General features: G+C 34.2%; 3 protein-coding genes across 4 annotated transcripts; 1 reads left to right on the top strand and 2 right to left on the bottom strand.

Moving 5' to 3' along the window:
• Positions 1–473: 473 nt before the first annotated feature.
• LOC111007416 (Alg9-like mannosyltransferase family) lies at positions 474–4,099 on the top strand. 2 transcript variants are annotated; one of them, XM_022279772.2, is made up of 9 exons: positions 474–1,075; positions 1,263–1,380; positions 1,641–1,745; positions 1,893–2,179; positions 2,686–2,967; positions 3,069–3,270; positions 3,366–3,517; positions 3,606–3,768; positions 3,856–4,099. In XM_022279772.2, the coding sequence occupies exons 1-9, from the start codon at positions 834–836 to the stop codon at positions 3,943–3,945; spliced, it is 1,641 nt and encodes a 546-aa protein (XP_022135464.1). In that variant the 5' UTR covers positions 474–833; the 3' UTR covers positions 3,946–4,099. The 2 variants fall into 2 exon arrangements, with proteins under 2 accessions (XP_022135464.1, XP_087980866.1); XM_088124740.1 differs by having other exon boundaries at positions 1,641–1,770; positions 2,062–2,179.
• A 715-nt stretch (positions 4,100–4,814) lies between these two features.
• LOC111007009 (Acyl-CoA N-acyltransferases (NAT) superfamily protein) lies at positions 4,815–10,160 on the bottom strand. Its single transcript, XM_022279142.2, has 5 exons — positions 9,675–10,160; positions 8,951–9,106; positions 8,087–8,182; positions 5,362–5,482; positions 4,815–5,166 (listed from the first exon to the last, which is right to left on the bottom strand). The coding sequence occupies exons 1-5, from the start codon at positions 10,014–10,016 to the stop codon at positions 4,997–4,999; spliced, it is 885 nt and encodes a 294-aa protein (XP_022134834.1). The 5' UTR covers positions 10,017–10,160; the 3' UTR covers positions 4,815–4,996.
• A 177-nt stretch (positions 10,161–10,337) lies between these two features.
• Positions 10,338–15,805, bottom strand: LOC111007008 (E3 ubiquitin-protein ligase XBAT32). The gene is made up of 11 exons (XM_022279140.2): positions 15,446–15,805; positions 14,372–15,268; positions 14,199–14,258; positions 13,909–13,980; positions 13,654–13,829; positions 13,413–13,573; positions 12,968–13,026; positions 12,821–12,867; positions 11,942–12,082; positions 11,211–11,299; positions 10,338–11,023 (listed from the first exon to the last, which is right to left on the bottom strand). Exons 2-11 carry the CDS (start codon positions 14,564–14,566, stop codon positions 10,581–10,583), a joined length of 1,443 nt encoding a protein of 480 aa, XP_022134832.1. The 5' UTR covers positions 14,567–15,268; positions 15,446–15,805; the 3' UTR covers positions 10,338–10,580.
• Between the last annotated feature and the right edge of the window lie 7,966 nt (positions 15,806–23,771).

Below are 23,771 nucleotides of genomic sequence, written 5' to 3'. Positions count from 1 at the left end.
ATTAGTTCATATTATACAAAAAGCGGAATATTTCAATCTCATAGTGTTGATGCAGAAATTTGGCCTCCTGGAATTCCGTCATATTCGCATTAGCTTTGGTTTACTTCCCTATTTATAAGAGTCGAATCCTGATACATTTAAGAAATCTGATTATCTGAATCTGAAGAGAATTTGAAGATATCTTGAATATAGGATATCTGAATCAGGCCATCAACATATCTTCCATTTGAATTTCTTAAATAAAGGGAATTTGAATTGTGGTATGAAATAAAATAAAAAATTATAATAGACTACATAAAAATAAAATGAATATATTTAATACAAATTAGTAAAATTTTTATGTTAAAAATTAAATGATAGATAAAATATTTTATCAAATTAAATATTTTCACAATGAAGTTTAACATATTCATACATCTAAACTTATTATTGGCATATTCAAATACGACCTTCCAACTCAAACCATTTCTCAAAGAGAACCAAAGTTCAAATAGATATGACGATTACTACTTTGAGATTGAATTTTTGATTCTGAAAGAAAATTATATATCTGTAAGAAATTATGAGGAACTCGAATGCTGGAAAAATATTTCAAGAAATTGAAGGAATAATTCCAACTTTGTTTTCCTCAAATCCAATTTGTCTGGGCAAAATGTTCAGTTCATGAAGTGACGAATAAAAAGAAAAGAATCACTCCGGCGACATAGAGGACAGGACCGAAAGCTGGAAAAATAAACTAGTCATCAGCCGCCGCTGATTATCAGTTATCATCCCACGCGAACCATCTCCGGTTCAGATTTGCGTCTCAAAGTCTGAAAATTTCGGTTTCGAGAATGATTCAGAAGAGACCCAGGTCTTCAGCTGCAGAATCAAAATCAGACAGAATCGAAGACTCACCAGAATTTCTTGGTTCCGAGAAACCCAATTCTCAAAAGCATGGTCTTTTCTCTTTGCCGAACAAGGTGTTTGTGTTCTGCTTGGCATTTCGAATTGCAAATGCGCTTTTATTGCAGACTTATTTCAACCCAGATGAACACTGGCAAGCCCTAGAAGTTGCCCACGGCATCGCCTTTGGGTAACCTTTCTCTTGGTCCAATCGCTTCCCTGTCATTTTTCTCCTTGCCATTTTCATTGCTATTTCTCTCTGTTCTTACTCTTTCCACTTCTTTTTCCTGGTTTCATGGCTATAATTTATTGGTGAATTAGCTTTTGGAAGCTGTAGAACACTTCATGTAATTCAATTGTGGGTTTCCATTTCGCAGGTATGGCCATCTGACGTGGGAATGGAAGAGGGGAATTCGTAGCTACTTGCATCCTTTGTTGTTTGCTTTTCTTTACAAAGTTCTGGCTCTACTCGGCCTTGATACTCCATTGTTCATGGTAAAATGTTAAACTGCATACTTAAACTACTGAAACTTTTATATTGCCTCTGGCAAATTGAATTGTGAAATCCTTGACTATTATATTTGATCAGGTGGGCTTAGATTTTGAGAGATCGACTTTATTCAATTCCATAACACATCTCCAGAAATTAGTTTTACATTGTTGCAAGTGAAATGACATCGATCTTTTGATGGAGTTTCTTTGTTATTGGTCTTTCCCTTAATTTGATTTTATACTCTCTTCACTATGCTTCATAGATGAAAGCTCCGAGGCTGATGCAGTCCATATTCTCAGCTATTGGTGATTTTTACTTGTACAAACTCTCCAGTGTCCTCTTTGGGGATTACGTTGCAAAATGGGCAGTATCCTTCTGTTGGCGATTGGCATGTATATAATCTTCAGTTTCTCTCTTTCCATCTTGGAACTTTCATCCAATCATATCTTCTTAATGAAAAAAGGAAAGAAATGTGTTGTGGTTTTTAAACATGATATACTTAACTCTATTCCAGCTGTTTTCCCAACTCACAAACTGGTTTATGTTCTTCTGCTTCAATCGAACTCTATCAAACAGCTTAGAGACTGTTCTTACACTTGTCAGCTTGTATTATTGGCCTTGTATAAGAATTGCTCCCACCAAATTTTCCAAGGTTTCAAGGAAGTTGGCTTTGTTTATGGCAGCGTTATCATGTGCTGTTCGCCCAACAAGTGCGATTACTTGGCTCTATGTTGGTCTCCTCGAGCTGTGTACGGCACATGATCGACTAAGATTTATCTTCTTAGAGGCTGCTCCTATTGGGTATGTGTCCCATATCCTCCTATATGTTATAGCATGTTTTACTTATTGTTCTTGGTTTCTTGAATAGGTTTGGCTTTTTTCCCATCTTTATGATAGTTTTATTTGAACTTCATTTTTTTAATTAGTGATGTAAAAACCAATATGACAGAGATATTATTTAACAATAGGATTGAATTTCTTATTAATTATGAGATTGTGGTTTAGAGGATGCATTTTTTGCGAGATTGTAAGCATACAGATTATATGAAGAGTCGGTTCCTAATTTAATATGAATGGTGTATTGCGATTTTCTTTTATGGGCTGCCCCTTTGTTTATCTGTTTCCTCATTTGATAAAAAGATCATTAGTCCCCATTGTTTATCTGGATAGACCGTGTCTTATTTTGGGTCAAATAGTTAAAATTGCACCCCGTGGTATATTGAGGAGATTCTCGCACTTATTTTATTAACCTCTCTAAGATTTCATAGTGTTTCCATCTCTCTTATCCCTCTAACTTGTTATTTCAGGACGTTGGTGCTTGGGATTACATGTTTGTTGGATAGATTAATGTATGGCTTCTGGATCTTAGTACCTCTGAATTTTCTAAAGTTCAATGTTCTCTCCTCTGGTGGAGACTTTTATGGAACTCACAAGTGGCACTGGTACTTCACCCAGGGTTTTACTGCCATGCTCTTCAGTTTCGTTCCATTTTCCATTTCTGGCATCATCACCTCGAGAAATTGGAAACTTACAGGTCTTATCATCTGGGTTCTGGGACTTCACAGTCTACTAGGTCATAAAGAATTCAGGTATCTCTTTCAAGGGAAGCTTGTTTCGCTCAATGAAAATCCCGACCTAAATCGGTTTGGCATTAGTTTGAAGTAATGTGTTTGTTATTTACTATGTACAGGTTTGTTCTGCCCATTCTTCCAATAACATTGATGTTCTCTGGCTATTCATTAGCCGCCCTCAGATATCCCGCTTCTCCAAATGGTAGAAGGAAAAAAACGGGAGACGTCCACTCCAAACGCCCTATCAAAATGAAGTTGACCATAATATTTTTGCTAGCTACAAATATCCCAATGGGTTTATACATGAGTTTGGTTCATCAGGTATCTATATTGGCCAATCAGTAAAACAAATATACAAAGTTGGCTGCCATTTTGTTTCTTCTGTTTGATATCTAACCAGCAGACATGGTATGCAGAGAGGAACAGAGGATGTCATGAATCATCTGGCTCGGAAAGCTGTGAATGAGAAAGTCAAAAGCATCCTCTTTTTGATGCCCTGTCATTCAACGCCTTACTATTCCACTCTGCACCAAAATTTACCAATGCGGTTTCTGGACTGCACACCAAGGTGTGTAAACTCGACAAATTACAGTACTCTTTCCCTTGTACTTCTAGTTATTGTTGTTCATTTGTGATGCTGGCTATTTATCTTACAGCGAAGAGAAAGGAATCCCAGTCGAGTCAGACCGTTTCTTGACGAACCCGCTTGATTTTGCAACGGAATTTGCTAAAAATTGGTCTGTCCCAAGTCACATTGTACTGTTTGATTCAGAAGAGAGACTACTCAAGGACTTTCTGATGTCACATTATTTCAAGGAGGTTCGATGTGTTGTATTGTATTTGCTAATCATTAATCATCATGGTTCCTGTTGTCGGAAACTAAACTTTGTGTTGTGTGGAATACAGGATAGGAGATTCTTCCACGCTCACTTCAAGGTGGACCGCGATCTTCAATCTTCGGTGGTTTTGTATGTCTTGGCCAACAAAAAACTATAATCTTAGCGGTTAGCAATTTCCAATTTTTGGGGTAACAACAAGATTGCAAATTTTGTGAGAATATTAGTGGTTTCGAGCTGTACATTCCCATGCCTCAAGGCTCAACCTTTGTTATTATATTTATATACCATCTTAACGATCGAATTTGACTCGACTGGTGCCTTTGCATTCAAATCAGGAAGATAGCTTGCAAGAGGAAATTTGAAGAGAGATTGCTTCTCAACATAGAGAGAAGTCACTCCAACTTTTCTCGGGGATGAAACTATCGCCGATATTAACTGAAATATTAGCGATATATTGACAAAATCATGGATTTGACAACAATAATAGGATGAGAGTCGATGATATATCTTTAATATTGTTGAAATTGCGGATATTTCTCTATACGCAATTAATATTTTTTCAAATCTATTTTATTTTAGTACAATAAGTTAGTACGGTGGATTCAATTCACACCTTTTGATTAAAAATATATATTATTGTTGAATGACACTCTTCGAATCTACTTGCTACCAACCTATATTATTAGTTTTTCTCATTTTAAAACGTTTCACCATTAGTTTTTTTGAGTTAGGCTAAGAATTTATGGTTAAAAATTCATACATAAATTCTATTAAAAATCTGTCTCAACCTCTCCTTCATTACCTTTTTAATTGATTTATCGATAACATATTAATCATTCTGTCACCTAAAAAATACACCTTATTGTTAAAATGGTGATACGAACTGTTGTCATTTATTTATCTATGAATTAATCAAAATCTTGTTCATTTGTTTAATGTGTATGTGAAATGATGTATATACCTAAAATGATAGTTTGACTTAATCAAATTTCTGTGATATCCGTGATTTTTTCTACATTACCGATCGATATTTTCATCCCTGAGTTTTGCAGGGTGTATTTGAAAAAATTATGGAGATGGAGTACATATTCATATAATTTTACAATGAATGGATTCTTTAGTAAACGGGAAACAAAATGATCTGTGAACCGGAAAGAGAGAAAAAAATGCACAGTAAAATTAAGAGTGAAACTAAGTAGAGTGCAATATCAGAGAAGAAGTTCTGATAGAGCAGTCCACAGAAGAATCCTGCGCGGTCGATCTAGAAACCTGGCTTGCCAAGCGGGTTCATCACTTTCATAGACAAAGCCACTCTTCAAGTAGAGGTTCTTCGCAGGTTCGTTGTCGAAAGCTACATGAACGTATAGGTCACTGATGCCTAAAACATTAAAACGTTGCAGCACAAATTATCCACACAGTTGCTAACAGTAAGGTTCAATCCATAAACACTGACATCACATTCTAAAGTAAAAGCCATAACAATGGAGATGCGAATCATTCATCAAGATTACCACCATTCTTCCTTTTTGACATGAATTTAATCGGCTAAGCATAAGGGTCTCAAAATCATTACCCCAATCTTCTGCAATTGTCTTTGCCTTTGCAACAAGTGCATAACCCAACCCATTCCTGTGCAGTTCCTTGGCAACACATACATTACTCAGGTATGCCCTTGCGAAATCAGCACCAATTCCCTGTATGAAAAGTATTTTGGATACCCGTTATCATGAAATATATAATTCACTATTGTATTTGGAGATGAGGTATGAATTATAGAGCTGATGTAGGGAACATCTCCAATTTTCATTTACACAGACAGAATGGAAACCAGGATATAATCATATTGAAGGTAAACCTTACTTGTTAAAGCATTGCAGATCAGGCAGAACAGCAAGGATAAATATTCATGTGTATGTTCTGTGTTGTTTTTTTTTTTTAATTTTTACCTCTCTTTTTAAAAGATAAGAAACAACTTTCAAATGAATGAAGGACTTCAAAAGAAAGGTGGAGAAAACCAAATCCACAGCTACGACAGTTTTTCTTTTTTTCTATTTAAAAAAAAAAAAAGAACACCCCTTCCCAGTGACCAAGTAGAACGGAAGATAGCCTGTAAGAGGCAACCTCAGAATTATGGATAATCCAGCGGACTCCAGGCAGTAGTTCTATTTAGAGAGGAGAAATCCAATCATATGTGTAAATAGCAGAGTTGGAATGCAAGTTGAACATAGCCTTTCCAGAATATTCTTCTCTCTTTAACTCTCTCGTTCTCTTTGATTTCCTCTGTACTACCAACAAAGTGTGAGGCCTTGAGTCTTGCCGAAAAGAACCTTGGTCGGTAATCTGTTTATTAGCAAAGTTGCTGTAGAGAAAGCATCATGACAACAAAGTAGAGTAGACTGATGATATTGCGCTAGAAGTGTGAGGCCAAGTTCAACCATATGGCATTTTGTTTGAAGGTGTGAGGGCAAGATCATCTACAAGACTACAAGTGATTCCAATTTCACAAAGAAAGAATGTCAAAGGGTGGAATTCTCCCCTAAATAAGATTGTAGAAGTTTGATCTTCTTGCCCAAGAGAAGTTTTGTATAATTGAATTAATAAAGACACGAGGTGTTTAAATTTGGTCTAAAGAAAGTACATATGGCGAGAGCATCCATCAAGAAAGGACATACAGTATTTATATCCATTCCAAGAATGAATGGGACCGTACCACATAGGTCTGATTAAATCAAATGTAAAGGCTTGGTACATTCTGCAATAGCGTCGGGGAAAGGAAAGGAAGTTTATGACTTTTGTCAAGTTGACAGACTGAGCAAAAGTTCAACATGTTACTGCTGGTGGAAGTACCAATACAACTCTGCATAGCAATTCTTGGAAAAGGAAGGTTGGCCTAATCCTTGGAGTTTCATCACATGAAGAATTCTCGAGACACTTGTCAAACAAAGCAGAAGGAGACGGATTACTTTGAGGGAATTGCAGGATGATGAATCTCAGCAGCATCTTAGACATCGTAAATGGTGTGTAACAGGTAGGAGAAGTAAAGAGGGATGAACTAGTATAAGAAATTCAGCGACCTTCCCCATCACTAACTTGCAGTTTGCTTGATGACCCATCACTAACTTGCAGTTTGCTTGATGACCCGGAGTACTCTGAGCCTATTGTTAAGCTTCCCAATTCACTAGCCACATATTGTATACAGCTGAATCAGGAAAGCAACAGCCATCATTAGGCGAATCAGCAGAGATATTAGATGCAATAACCTGAGGAGGGCTATTCACACCACCTAACTTGACTATTAGTTGGAACTCCATTTAAACAACTTATCAAAGTGGAAGTAACGTTTGCGTACATTATGTCAACACTTGCCGTAGATCTAGCATTGTAATTTAGAATCCCTTGACCAGAAATTTCCAACTTTTTTTACCATTTCATTCTCTCCTACTCTATTTGAGTTCTGGTTTCCTCCTTGACAGCACACGTTCCACTGTTTTTCTTTGGCTGACCTAGATAGGTCACGAATGGTTATCAGAAGGTTGAGATCCATCAGCGTTCAGAATTTGGCTGCATTCGGCTCTCATATGCAAGGAGGGTACTTGCCTTTCGGATGGTTAAAGACTTGGTTTTTGAGGTGATAAATGTCATGAATGAATTAGATCAGGTAAAAGACTAGTTAATACACGCTTTACAATGTTATCTTCCAACATGATGTGACCAAATGAGGCTAGCAAATCAGCATAACTCTTCATCTTATTAAAATATTTCTTCATGGAGTGATTCCCTTTATTTTGAATTTGAGGGAGCCTCTTGTATTGCATGGCCTTAGCTTTGCACCGCATTGCAAAGGTCCTTTTGAATGTTTCCCAAATCTCACCACTCGTGTTAAAATTAACAACCTCAGACAGCACACCCTCACTCGATGGAGAAAATAAGCAGGAGACAAGTAATGGATCCTGATATTTCCAGATCTAGAATTCTGGGTAGGCTGAAGTATTGCTCCTCTCTAGTCAGTAGTCACTATTATATTAAATAATACCATACTTTTCAATGATCTGAATCGTGGAAAACACATGGAGACTATCAAATTCAGGTCTCAAAAATCAATAGCTCATAAATTTTTGTTCTTGGTTAAGAAGCTGATAGTCGATATTTCAAGACCATATTTTCCAGGTTAAACAGAAATTGAGCCAAATGTCGACACTGATTTTAATAAATAATAATAAAACATGTTCATGATTTATTATCAGAAGGGTGAAACACATACTTAAGAAATTATAGAAATAAAGAAATCAATCATTTACCTCAGGTTTCATTCCTGTTATTTCGTCTGGAAGCCTCATACATTGATTAAGGTCAAGTGTCCCAACCACAATTCGGTCTTCCCCATTATCAGAAAACTAAAATAGAAAAGGATGATAAAATTATAAATCAGAACAAAGTAGAACAATGTATAACTAATATGGTCTAAGCCTAGAGAGGAGCCATATAAGGTTGCACAATCAGCTTCAACTCAAAATCAACACCAGCAAGAAAGGAAAAAGCCCGGCTAGTGCATTACAGTCAACGTTATAACTTTTTGGCATTTGAACCTGCATCTACATGATGATATAGCCAATAAATTCTGTTTGAATCTGTTTAATTCTTTTCTCATGTTCTGAATATGCTTTTTGGTAAGCCCACAACATTTTGTTCTTTTTTCATAACTTGGGTAGGCATAATATTGTCAAACGACATTGTTGCGGATGCATACACTATCTTAACATGCCTAGTGCCCCAGAGGCAATTCAACCTCATGTGAGGCGAGGCAGCCTCATTAACGCACGTGCCTTGCTTTTGCTTCCTGCAATATCAGCTTTCTATTTTTCATTTTAAACCAAGGAAGAAAAGACCTAATTTGTGTTTTTGGAAATGGTGTCTATTTCTTCAAACAACCTCTTCAATTTTTCATATATCCTTCACAACCCCATTTTTCATATATACGAACTTGTGAATTTATAGGTTTGTTAGAATTCAAACCAAATTATAATTTTATCTAATCTCTGATCTTTCAAATATCATAACAAACTAAACTAATCGAAACTTCAAGGTTTAAAATTCCTAAAATAATCTAGGAATGCAGTCCACAACATACCATTCATATTGAAACAATAAAGAAATAAACAGACCTTACATGTTGCACATAAATCATCAGCTAAGGTTGATATTTCGGCTAATGGAAGAGTAGCATTTATGCAAGATACTCTTTTGAAACCAACCCTTTTTCCAGCAGTACGTTCTTTAATTGCTTCATATTCATGCTCCGCCAAGTACTTCTTATGATCCTAATGGGACTTGACAAAAAAGAAACGGCATCAGTACAGCATAAAGAGAGCAAGAAATCATACATGCGAAGGCGACGGATTCAAAATGGAAGCTTACGTAGGACGGCCTAGGATTCCCTTCTACCACAAGAATCCACGAGTGTTCTCTCCATTAAATTCCATCAATCTATATACTCAACATAATTGGATCGACTACTGATGGAACTTAGAAGCATGCAAAAGTACACTCAAAGATGTTTTCAAGGTGAACGGCATTTGTAATTCGGGAATTAAGAAAGAGACGGTTAACTAAAAATTTGAGACCTCAGGATTCTTCCCTTCGTTCCCACATCACAGAACATCTAAATATGACAAATAATATGATTACTGAAGTTGTGGATAATGATAATGTAAAGTAAAATACCGAATTGAGAATTTGATTCAAACTTCCAAATTCCCCAAACACTTAGATAAACCTTAAACAAATACAAGCATAGGCAAATTTTTCATACATTCAAATCCTAAACCCATAACTCGCACGCAGCTTCCAAAAGATTTCGATAAATTCTAACACATTGAGATGACTCACCTCGATGCCATATGAATTGGGGCGGAACTTATTGAAGGTGCGAACACGGAGACAAGCAGCAGCCCAGAGCTCAGCCTCGGAGGTACCTTCTGAGACCCTCAACTTAGATTTGTCGACTGGGATCGTCTGTTGGTGGGTGCAAACATTTGAGACTCTGATCGACGGGCGACCAAGAAAACAAGAGGTTGCAGGAACAGAGAATTGGATTCTAAGGAAAGAGAAAGAGTTGGAAGATGAAAATGAGAGCCAAGAAATGGAGCAAGATGACGACGAAGAACAGGAAGAAGGACGATGTGAGAAATGAGGGCGCGAAGTGCAGAGAGAAGATGAGAGGACCGACATCTCTCTTTTGGCTGCGTTTTGAGATTATGCTGCCATCTTATCCTCTTCGTCTTCCTTAATGAGCATTTACCAGATAGATTGAATGTTGACTAGCAGACGAAACAGAGTAGAAATTTTTGTTTTATTTATTTGTTCATCTTCCATCCTCCGCCACCAAAATTTTGTCCTACTTTCTAAACCCGGCCGCTCAACAACTTCAATTCATTATAGCCAAATTAATATTTTAAATACAATTCTTTTCTTCATAAAATATCTATTAAATTAAATGCGATCCCGATGATGAAAATTAACAAAATTTTTAATGTAAGTGTAATAGTGTCATTAAACATCAAGCCATATTTCATAATGTTTTCATACCAATGATGAAATAGAAGATCTAAATAATTCTTTATGTACACGGCATCTCCCTGACACAATGGCCTGCCTGACGCATATATACTGCAAATGACAGTAAAAGTCCAACTATTTACATGAAAAGAAAGATTAGAAGAAACATAAACAGGACCCAAATACTCAGCATTTACATATCGATGAGCTTCTGCTGTCGGCGTGAGAAGTTGACTGCTAGAATCCTGGCCTTGAACATCTGGCCAAGTGGTTGCGCAAGTTCCAGTGGGCATAGCGTGGAACTAGAGAATGGCATATATCTGGGGTTTCCCGGCACAGATTGGAGTTGAATTTTATTGATGGAAATCTCTGGCAGCGAAAGGGAAGTCCTAGAGGAGAATCGTGGGTGCGACACAACTCGAGCGTTCGGAGCTGGGTTGTTAAGGAGGTAGATTTTAATGGTGAGTCGTGGGAACATTGACATGTTGATGAAAGTGACAAACTTGTCCTTACAATCTCTTTAACGACGGGTGACTTTTCGGGAAGCTTCACGAATGACACTATGCCATTCCGGCAGAGGGGACAAGAAACTGAACCTGGAGGGCCACGAGCAGTGGTGCTGCCGCAGTTTGTGGAACAAAGGTATAAGGCACATCTTGTGCAGAATTCATGATCACAACCTGCAGGGGATTGGACTTCTTACCATTTATCATCCTTCAACAACACCACATACCACCAAAATACTACTCTTTAATTCTGTCTCTAAGTATTTCAAAACTCATCTATATCAATTCTTTCCAATCAAATCTTTACCATTACTGCACTTCAAAATCAGAAATAACCCAAGTTTTAGTTGATAATATATACCTTCAGCAGCTACGGCACACTTCCTCTCCAAACAGACAACGCATGGATCCTGGCATCCGAGTGCTGATTTAGTACTCCATCCACAATCTCTGCAAACGGATCCAAACGGTATACAAAATTCATTTTCAACCACATTCATCATCTAAATCAATTGGACATCACATTTGCCAACTATATGCAGAAAGAAAACAGTTTCTGAGCTCGTTCTTTGATTTATTAACTTATTTGCATTTTAGTAGGACTGGTTCTAATAACTTGTCTTCAATATCTTGTCCTTGGTCAACAGTATGAGCCTAACCTTAAGGAGGCAGAGTGAAGAGCATGTGGATCAAATTACATGACGACAGATCATAGCAAGAATTGCTGAAACAAATATTTCACTGATGTGGTTACCAAAAGTTGACCACAGTGTCCTAAAAGTTGGTGGCTCCAGAATAAACAAAGGGCAAGTCGATTTTACATGAAAATAAATTGCTCTGGTTTAGTAGGAAAGAATTGATGACTGATGCTCTGAGCATATAGGAAACCATAGAAAAATAATATCATCTGGATACAATTATCTAGAATCACAAACAGACTATAGATGTTTCAGCAATTGCTTTTGCACAAAAAACAAAATGTTCTTCTTCTATGGAATTGGTCTAAACTCTTGGTCGCATGGAAATAATTAGAATAATGCATTAATCATTGTGTGAAGGATAAGCAGTAGAAGGAAATCAAATCCAAGTTACCTAGCAATTTGCACAATGCTCATCAGGGGCAGAGATAGGTAAGGAGAAAGAATCAGTTTTGGCTGGCCAACAGGCTCGGAGCTGAGAATGTCCTCAAGCCAGCTTTTATGCCACGAGTGAGCGACCATCAAAGGTGTCCAACTGTGCGGGAGAAAGAACAAGTCAAGTGAAGCGGATGTAAGTTGACAAAACAACTGATAAAGGAATTACTACAAGCGTTAGGGAATAATATTTTCCATGATAAAATAATTTTGTATGGTATGCTACAATTCCATACATGTGGAATAATTTCCATGAGAAAGTGATCAGTATGACCAAGGGATTACTATATCCATGCTTAATTTAGTCATAAAATGGGATCACTTTGGCTTATGAACATATACTTGCAGTGTTCTCGGAATGTTATTGATATGGAATAAATGACTCATTTATATCATTAGAATAAGAGAACCCAATTTTGTATAATTGAGGTATTCATGTAGTGTGTTCATATAAAAAAAAAAGTGGAATGGAAATTTGAGATCCAAATCTTCCAACTCAGGCCAGCCAGACAATCACAGAAACCAGCATATGATTATTAACATGGCTTTAACCGCTTCACTTTATAATTTTAATTGGGGTCCTTAACAAATTCCACAACCACTACTGCATTCAATTTAAGAAACAGTTCCTTGTTGCCCCAAAGTAATTGAAAGAATCCAAACTCATTCCTTAAAAGTAATTTCTTATGACTAGTTCAGAAGCTGATCTTCAGCACAGTTCCATTAAAGTAAATTCCAAAATTAGTCTGGCAATAAATTAAGTGAACCAAACATAAAAGAGCTTCAAAATTGCAAAATACAAAGAATAAGCCAAGATTATTATGTATGCAGTAAGTACCCATTTGCATTTTCAATGGTCAGACTAGCACCCCTGGCGATCAAAAGCTATACGAATAGAAAATGGTAAGTAACAGCCTCAAAGAGGAAAAGTTAATACATTCATTTAAACCCATTAGAATTCTTATCCTTCAAATGAAGCACATACTTGACAACATTTTGCATTGCCACCGCATGCAGCATAATGAAGAGCTGTGCTCCCAGCACCTATGGACAAATTCCTTAGATCAACGCTATAGATTTGAAATCAAACTGTTCATTAACCCTTTCTTTATGGTTCTTATCAGTTCGCCCACAAAATCGAAGGATAAGGTAGCATATTTTTAATAGGGACAAAAAATACTAGTATTTCATTTTAACTGCCACTTTATTCAACATAATGCCACAAGCATGCTAATTATGGCCTTTATATGACAGTTAAAATAAATCCAAAGCCTAATGCTAAAACTTTAAAATCATGTTTTTGTTATTGACAAAAGAAAGAGTGACAAGATGTTAAATAGTGGGTTAGGAAGGAAAATAGAGGCTAACATGAAAAGGAAGGCCTCTAGTTGATTTATTTCAAGAGAAGGCAGAAATTCAAAGAGAGAAACCTATTAGATCAATTACTGTTCCATCGCCCACAGTCACCTCAGAAACAGATGCCCCTAAATCCAAAAGTAACTGCACGCTTCCAACTTGTCCATTAAGGGCTGCCATGTGTAGAGCGGTTATGCCTCCATCAGCTGGTTGGTTAATAACCTGAGACAAGGCCCTGAAACACAAAATTATGTAACCATCATAAGCATTTCAACCTGGAAAAAGTTACAGTAATGAATGAGGAACTGAACATACCTATGATCAAAACCAGAGGTTGATTCTTCATTGTCTGTTATTTTACTCATTATATTCCTAAAGTTAGCTATGCTCGGAATATAATCAGCAAGAAGAAGCCTGATGCACCTGGAATGACCATTTGAAGCAGCAAGATGGATTGCAGTCCCTCCATTCAAATAATCTGCTTTATGGATCTAAATGTACAACAAAGTGACTAATAAGTCTTAATCACACTATGAATGAGAGAACTAACATGAAGGACAAATTACTCACACTGGCTCTAAAAAGTACTAAAATCAGAACAACTTCCCAGTGACCATGTTGACAAGCTTGCATCAAAGCAGTCTGTTAACCGTAGCAAGGAACACAACGATGAAGTCTAAATAAATGATGGGTTTAATATTCAAATGGAGGAATTACAACGTAACGACTGCTAAATAGCACAGATTATCAGGCAATGGAGAAAACAGAGTGGTAAAAATACATGTGTGTCTGTGTGTGTAATCACACACCTGCAGGTTCCTGAAAGTAAAAAGGCAAAGAATTTGAAGAAATTGTAATACCTGACCCCTATAGTTCCTTAAATTAACGTCGACTCCTGACTGAAGCAAGAGATAGACTATCTGCAAACATGTAGAGGATAAGCACAATGATAATAGCTTTTGCAATTCTCTAATCTTAAATGAAGTGACCAGCTCCATAAATATTATCACTCAGCATTTGAAGAATGAAGTACCTCATGATGTCCGTGAGCTGCAGAGTAATGGAGGGGGGAATTGCGCACGCCAAAAGTAGAGTATCGTGCCAATCGGGGATTATATTCCAACAGAGCCTGTGCTTCTTGGAAATCTCCATCTCTTGCAGCTGACACTAAACGTTCCCCAGATGCCGAACATCCAAAGGAGTTTACCACAGCACTTAAAAGTTTCATGACATTCAAATGTTTCAATTTAAAACTGAGGAATCAATTCTAAGAAATTGACGACGTTGTGGCTCCAAAAAGCTCCTTAAAAACGGAACTGCACATCAGAGATGATGATGAACTTCAAGTGCATTTAAAAATAACACATAAAAGTATGGGTGGAAAAGCGACCTATCCAGCACCAAATTCCTAGTTTTAACCAAACAAATAACCACCAACAATGAAATCTCCCGAATTTCAAAACGTTTGGTTGCAACTGTTAGAATTCCACTAACCCAAGATTCACCAACCTAATACAATGATCTATGAGTAGGAAGAAAAGGGGATAGCTAACTTCAAACCAGCATAACCTGTTTCCGAGCTAATGAATATGAAATTAATCAAATTTCGTGAAATTCAGTGTCTAACACGAAGACGGAAAAAATGAGTTGCCCATGAAATAGAAGTTTCTCATCCCCTGTTAAAGCCAAGCCAATTCCAAATATCCAACAGCAGAGCCTACTTCTGGATTCTCCATCAATAACCAAAAATCTACAAAGACCGACGCTAATTCTCCTCCAACGAATGACATTTGATTCTCACTACCGAATTTTCCTAGAAAATACAAAAAGTGTAGATTGCAATTCGAAATATGCCTACGAGAAGTGTTTCTGACAAGAAACAAAGAGAGAACTTTCCTTGGAAAATCTGTGACTTCAGGGAAAAGATAGCCTGTAAAGGATGGAAAACCATAATGAATAATGATTACAAAAGAATGTGGCCATATAAACTCAAATTAGCTAAAAGTAATAACGAAGGAGAATGGAAATAAGAATTAAAAAGCACAAGTGGAAAATTGTTTGATTGAAGACAATGACCTTTACCAACAACCTCAAACGAAACCCTTACCCAGTCAACTCGATCGGTAGTTGATTTGTTCTTTTCCTCTCCAGGAGTTGTCCCCCCATTAATTAAAACATTCCTGAGTCCACCAAATAAATATTTCCGTGGAGTTCCAAATGATTGCTTCCCTCTCAATTCGCTGTATTTCACCATGGTTATTCGTACCTCGAAGAATTACTTGGAGTGGCGGAATGAAACATTCAGACTGTAATTTGTGCGCGAAATTCTCTTTACGCTCGGAAACGACAAGTGCAAAAGAGAACGTGAATGATTTTTGCATTTCTTCAAACTTTGACACTTTGGCAATCACAACCTCGGTTGTCGAATATCTTTTATGAGAATTTCAAAGTTTTTTTAGTGCAATATTGGATCGGCATTCGAAGTTTAAGTTCAGATTTGAAGAATTTTAATTGAAAACAATAATAGATATCTTTGATGACGGAGGGATTAAACTCGGGGAATATTTGTTTTTCTGAAGATTTTCTTTTTCTCCCATTTCTTTATCCCATTTTTTCCCATTAAACTGGAACAATTACAAAGTGCAAATAGTTTATTTATAACACTCCACTAATAAAGGAGTATCATTCTTTGGCGCAACCAAAAGAAAAAGGTTAATTGTGGGAGCAAAAATATTTTATATATTTAAAAAAATATCATCAGTTTTTTAAATTTTTAAATATAGCAAAATATTTGAATTTTTATTTTCGAATTTTTTATTATTCCAATTTTACCTTTATAATATCTAATATATGTCTAATGTATATCTATATCTGATATACATATGATGTAGATGTATATCATATATCAAATCTATATCTGATATACATGTTATGTAAATTTGTATATGATATACATCAAATCTATATCTAATGTACATCCGATGTAACTCTGACATACTTTCGATATACATTCGATGTACCCCTAATATATAGTATTAAATATACCATGATATATATTATCAAATATACCACTTATATACATCAAATGTACGTATTATACATATAATATATATATCTTATGTACTTATAATTTATGATATACTAAATATATTTCCAACAGATATATTAAATATATTTGCAACTGATATACTAAATATAAGTTATATCAAATGTTTAATTTTTAGTGGTATATCAGCTGTTTAAATTATAGTTTATCATTTCAATTCGTTGATTAATATATTAATATTATTAATAATATTGATTACTATATCACTACTATTTATTCAATATTAATATTAATTAGATACTAAATATAAGGGATATCAACTGTTTAAATTTATAAAGTACATCAAAATGTTAACTTGTCTTTTTGGACGTGCATGGTCCACATAAACCTTTTATATAATAACTTTATATTTCAAAAAATAAATAATAAAAAATTTTGCACCATTGTTTTCATCTGAAAAAGATATTGGATATAATAATATGATATCAACACACATATATAATAGTTCTATTAGTAGATATAATGGTTATATCGGAGGTATATAAGTGGTAAATTGGAATCATATTAAGTATATATCAGTGTTATATTAGTGGTAAATCATATAATCATATAATAAGTTATATCAGTAGATACCATAGTTATATCAATGGTATATCATTTGTATATCAACGGTAAATTAGAGACATATCAAATATATATCACATACATATGTATTGTATTAGCATGGTAAATCAATGGTTATCATACGCTATATTAGTGGTAAGACATGTTAGAAGTTGAGTAGATATCATGGTTATATCATAAGTAAATCAATTGTATATCATTATTATATCAGTGGTATATCAGAGATATATATCAGTAGTTAGATATATTATAGTATATATCAGATATATTAAAGGGTGAATTTGTAATTTTACAACTGGACCTCCGTTTTTTCTGAAAAAAAGTTGCTATATTTGAAAAAACTAAATTTGATTGCTATTTTACTTATTTTACTAAAATCTTTTGTCATATTTACAAGTGCCCCAAAAGAAAAAAAAGGTCAGTTTGAATCCCCATTACGTTGAACTCCTAAAATATATATTATTAATTTTAGGAAATTTTCATTTTTACCACTATAGTTTCCTATTAAATCAATTTGAGAAAAAAAAAAACCCTCTAGAAGAGTAGTCAATATACATTTTAGCTTTCTATTTATTTATAAGAATATTTGTAATTTTTTTAAAAATAGTTACAAATCTGACTTTTTAAAAAATAGTTGCAAGTGTAATATTTTTAATAAAAGTTTAGATACATTTACTTCTGGATACAGGAGGACTCAAACCTGGATCTTTTATCACTGCGCCAACACCCAAAGGTGCATTTAGACGATAAGTAATTATTTACTAACAAATGCGTTGAGGTATATGATTAATAATGGATTTCAATTGTTACATTGGTCAATTTACATATAATTAATACCTAGTAATTGTCTGTCCATTATATTTTTATGATATTTAATCAGTAAATTAATTCCAAGTTTGTCCTTAAACTTTTAAAGTAGTATCCTTACAAGTCTCTAAACTTTTAATTTAGAATTTAGAGAAATCTATTGAATACCAACTCGACTAAACGATAATTAATATTTACTCCTTCACTTTTTTTTTTTATTTTTGGATTTGAACTTACAACATCTTGATTGGTATATCTCAATTACTAGTGAACCGCTTTGGCTACTCATTCACTTAAACCATGTATAATGTTAAACCCAAATTACTTTTATGAATCAAATAATGAAAGATAGAAAAAATATAACATGAAAATAATTATTGGAACCCTAATTCTTTTTTAACAATGTTGAAACCTAATTACTGCAAAGTCTCACATTGGTTAGGGGAGGGAACCCAAAATTCTGAGCTTCATGTTACTCCTACCAAGCAAGTGACATGTCAGATACGGGGCATCTCAATTCGATTGAATGGGATATAGTTCCATGAACAATTCTTTCAACTTTTTAGTAAGTTTTAAACTTTTAAACAAGAGTATAGTAGTTTCATGAATAATCCTTTCAACTTTTTAGTCTATCAGAAGTTTTAAACTTTTAAACAAGAGTATAGTAGTTCCACGAACAATCCTTTCAACTTTTTAGTCTAATCATTCATATATAAGATAGAACAATTATCTTTATTTGTACGAGATATTTTGGGGTGAAATTAAAAGTAAAGTCGAGAGTTACATAATATCATAACCCACCTAGGCCCGGGTGAGCTTTAACCTTACTTGGTGGTGGTTCAAGAAAACTAGCTCACCTAGTGTGAGGTGAGCTCTTAACCCGATTTTGGCCAAAGACGTGAGAGATGAGCCTTACTTTTGAAGCCAAGATCATGAGCTCTTACTTTACTTTTGGGTAGTGCGATGTGTGTTCTACTTGGGATGGCAACGATGCGGGCAGAGATTCGTTGGAAATATTTTTTATATTACAGAATTAAAACAGAAAGCTGGAAGCACCTCCACGCTTTGAAACTAGAGGTCCAGAAACCACCAAAAGCACAGAGGGGGTGAGTCACAATCGCAATCAGCTAACACTAGCTATCTCTACGACGATACCGATAGAGGAGACGGCGTCGGCACCGGCGATATCGAATGGAAGAGAGGCATATCGAAATCGGGAGAAGATGGTGTGGTGTGGTGGGGGTGTGATTGTGGCTGCTGTAAGCGGAAAAAAGAACAGATCTCTACAAATAAGAGTTGGGAGAAAAAGGAGAGAGATGGATTTAGGCTTTGGATTGGAGTTAAAAAATTTTATATTTATAAAAGTTAATATATTATTATTATTATATAATTAAAATATGTTAAAATACTATTTTGTTCATGTACTTTTAGCCTCGATTCATTTTAGTCTCTAGACTTTGAAAATGTTCATTTTCATCCCTATATATTTAACTTTGATTATGTACTTTGAAAATGTTCATTTTGATCCTCGTACTCTTAAAAAGTAATCATTTTAGTCTTTTCGCAAGATTTTAACACAAATTTTACACATAACGGAAATAATTTAGTATAAAGTAATATTTGCATTGTAAGAAATATATTGATTACAATTTGGTGTTGAAATTTTGATAGAAAAAATGAGATTTAAAATAAAATAAAATAAAATGACCAAAATGATCACTATTTAAAAGGGACCAAAATAAACCAAAATAAAAAGTATAGGGATATGATGAACATTTTAAAACTATAAAGACTAAAATGAATCAGAGCTCAAAGTATATGGACCAAACTAATATTTTAACCAAATATATATTAAGAAACTAAGCGAGACTCCCATTTATAATCCCCAATTTGACTCCGTATCCAATCAAATCGAAGATTCTCCGACGTGATTAGGACGGGGACATGCAGGTATTTTTGTCATGATCTCTAGCTCTATCTTTTTTACCGAGGTGAGAGGTGTGCCCTACCTCTTTCATCAAGGTGAGCTATAACCTCTCTTGGCTCAAGTGGGAGATGAGCTCTACCTGTGGTTGAGGTGGCTCGAAGCATACCATTCGTCATTGCAAGTGGCCTCACACCCAATAGCCATATGGTATGAATTTATCCACCCATAACAATTGTTATTAGAAACCTTACAACAACATATTGAATTAAATGGTAGCTAAAAGGATCACAGACTTTATTTGTAAACATGAAAAAAAAAACATGGATTTTTTTTAAATAATGTTATTTTTAAAAATAATGATAAAAATAATGCAGGTTAGAAACTACTTTTAAAAAAGGGACAATTAATGCAGTTATTAGTCAAGTCTGACTGCGCCTTCGATTTGACGTGGATTCTATAAGTAGTTATGTGTTGGGGACGAAAATTGCATGCATTGGCTGCAACTTTCGTTCCATATATATTTTTCCTTCAACACTAATCATAAAATTCACATGTTGGCAAAGTGGTTGGGTGTCTGTTCTAGTGCGACATTCGTTAGCCTGCACAATCAGGGTTTATTAATATTCTGTTTGATAACTATTTTGTTTTTAGTTTTACGTTTTTTTTAAATTAGACTTGTAAACACTACTTTTAAGTTGCATCCATTTATTTATTTATTTTGCATATGCTTAAACCAAATGATTATCAAACTTGACATCATTTTTTTATTTAGTGTATTATTTGCTCTTGCAATCTAAAATTATGTATTATAAACTAGTTATTTAAGAATTACACACATAACAAATTTACCTTTACATGTAGGGAATAAAATTTGAACTCACACCCTTTCGGTTGAAAATAAATATTTAATTAACTGCGTCATTAGGGATAGAAATTCACCTTTTCGCATAAGCAGAGTATTAGTCCAAAAAGAAAATAGAGTAAATAAGTTTCATATAATGGTTAAAGATATATTACATTTTCTACCAATATTAATGACATTACTTTTTGATACAATATCAAAATTTCATAAATTTAACGACTTAATCTACTTCATAGAAGATAAAATAAAGTAAGAAATCTTCTGATTCAACGTTTGTGCATGTGAAACGCCTCAACATAATAAAGTCAACCTTACCATATTTGAGATTAGTGATATTAATTTTCTCCACGTCATTATATAGTAAAGAGATATGGGGAAAATGTATAATCGTGACAAAGGAGATTGACTTTTAAATTACCCCTGGCCAATGAGCTGTGGCGCACATGTTGATGATTAATTAAGAATAAAAGCAGTGCAAGGAAACGTGCCCAGGTTTGGGTATTTACGTGCATCCTAATTCCTAGGCTTAGGCTTACAAATTTCTCCATATGCTTATACCATGCTTCATCTTTTAATTCCAATTTGTGAATTTTCAAAGCGAGTTCAGTATTAATTGACATATATCTCCAATTGTAAGTTTGACCTCATCTCATATATTGTACCAAAAAAAATTTCAATTCACGAACGACTACAAATTTGTAGCTAACTATACATATATAAACAATTAATGATCTTTTTAAAGGTATGAAAATGTGTGCTACTTGTAAGTTATATATATATATATATATATATATATCTTTTTTTTTTAATCCGTGTGTCCGGGCCAGCTTACGCGCACCTCGACTAATCACGGGTCAACCGCCTGACCCTACTACATTTGGTTGACAAGGTAACTCGTAGGATATTAAATCCTAGGTAGGTGGCCACCATGGTTTGAACTTATTCCCTCTAAGACTATTTGTAAGTTATATGTAAATCTAATTATGTAACAACTTAATTTTATAATGTTGTTGTATTAAAAAAAATGGTATTTTTTCCATCCTCGTTGGTGAAACTTTATTTGATATTTTAAAATTAATGTTTATTTAAATTTTAGTAAATAATTTGAAAATAACTACTTGTTCAAATACCATATTAACTCAAGTTAATTATTCAAATACCATAATAACTTTTTTTTAACAGGAAATACCATAATAACTTTAAAATGGAAAATTTTGTTCAAATGTATGTTAAAGTGATGAATGATCAATATGAAGTATATTCTAAATAGCATATGCTTTGTAATATTAAATAATATATTATCTATTTTATAGATAGCTTATAGCGTTACGAATGATTTGAAATTATTGATATGAAGTATATTTTACTTATATGCTACGTTGTTTAAAAAATTGACAATAATGTTTAATAAAGTATATATTGAATGAAAATTATATCATCCTATATGATGATGTTTTATAATAACGATAACTTATTCACTTTTTGTATGTATTTTCGAACAATTCTGATGGTTCTTCTTCTAGTACAAAAGAATGGGAAATGTAATATTGTTAATGTTTTTATTTTAGGTATATATTGAATGACCATTCTCAACAAGTATACAATATTTAGAACTTAGAAGTAGGCAATTGAGACTGATATATATAATAAAGACGGATAGAAATATGACGAATTATACTGCCAAAAATCGAAATATAATAGTAGTTTTGGGAAAGCATCGAAGCTGAAAAAGCAACTATGATGCGGAGAGAAAAGATTGAAACAAAAATGGGAGGAAAATTTTAGTATTTTGCTATATGAAATCCCAAAATAACAACCCAATTTTTTCAAACATTGATTATTTGTTTAATGAATTATAAAAATATAACCATTTATTATAAAATGTAATATATTTGCATTAAGAATAAATTTTTAAAAATTAAATAAATGTAATAAAAGAGTATTAATTACAGATATTTTGCTGCAAATCTAAATAATGATAAGTTTGAACATTTGTAAAATTTAGATTATAAAATGACTTGGTAGACGAAAATAGGAACGGGAAAAATTCCGGTGGGAACAGCAAGCCCATTCTGAACAGTACTAACAGAAAGCCCTTTCTGATTGAGAAATCTTGGTATACCAAACAACATCTAATCTTCAAAAAGTTGCCCCCTTTTTTTTTGTTATGTTTTGTTTCTGGTATGTAGCATATTTTTATGCATTAATAAAATGGACAGATTTTAAATATTCATAATAATGCGAAACTCTTGAAGTTGAGTTTTCTTTGAATTGTAGGATTAAAATAAACTTTTAACAATATTTGAGAATGAAAATTATGTTTGATGATGAAATTTAACTTAGATATGCTTAGTTTTTTTTATTATTATTATTATTTTTTACAACTAAGGTGTGTTTGGGAGTGATTTTGGTACATTGTCAAAATCACTACCATCACTCTTAAAAATACCTAAAGCAACAATTCAGGGACATAAAGATCTTCATCTCCTCCTTCAAAACAACGACTTATCTATCTATAGTCTAATAATAACGATACTTACATTTTTTCTTTTGAAGTGCGAAGTTGAAACTCTTAACCCAATACTAAAAACTATATAATTGACGTTGCATTATGATTAGTATTAAATTTGTAAACTTCCCCATCCAAAAAAAAACATCATTTTCCCCAACCTAAGCCTGCCCTTTTGTCTTTGAATTTCACCAAATCCCTTTGAAATGCGAAGCAAAGTCAAGCTAGAAGGTGAGTTTCAAGTACCCTGTTGCGGTATCATCAAAAGTAGCAATACTCATTTGAACTAACCACACAAGAATTGGACGGTTGAGTTTGGGCACCACCACATGGTTTAATTGGGCTTTGACTCTCGCAGATATCACCTCTTCTGCCACACACAAAGTCAAAAGGAGCGTAGCGTAGCACCACAAAAGAAATACAACCAGACAAAAAGGTGGAGAGGCCCTTCCATTTGGGGCGTCTGTCTGTCTCTGTACAAAAAAAGTCAAGTGCCAAAATCCAAAACAAAAGTTAAACAAATAAAACAGAAAGTTGTCATTTTTCCACCACATCCCAATAAAATACCCTTCTTTTGAAGAAACCATTACGCACCCCCCAGTATCCTATGCTTCCAAGGAGATGGAATTGCTAGAATATTAGAAATATGGTATAGATT

Source organism: Momordica charantia (assembly GCF_013281855.1).
Source record: "Momordica charantia cultivar OHB3-1 chromosome 6 unlocalized genomic scaffold, Mcharantia_2.0 BLBB01000006.1, whole genome shotgun sequence".
NCBI lineage: Eukaryota > Viridiplantae > Streptophyta > Magnoliopsida > Cucurbitales > Cucurbitaceae > Momordica > Momordica charantia.
Note: the sequence above shows the minus strand (reverse complement) of the source record. Positions and strands in the feature narration are given on the sequence as shown.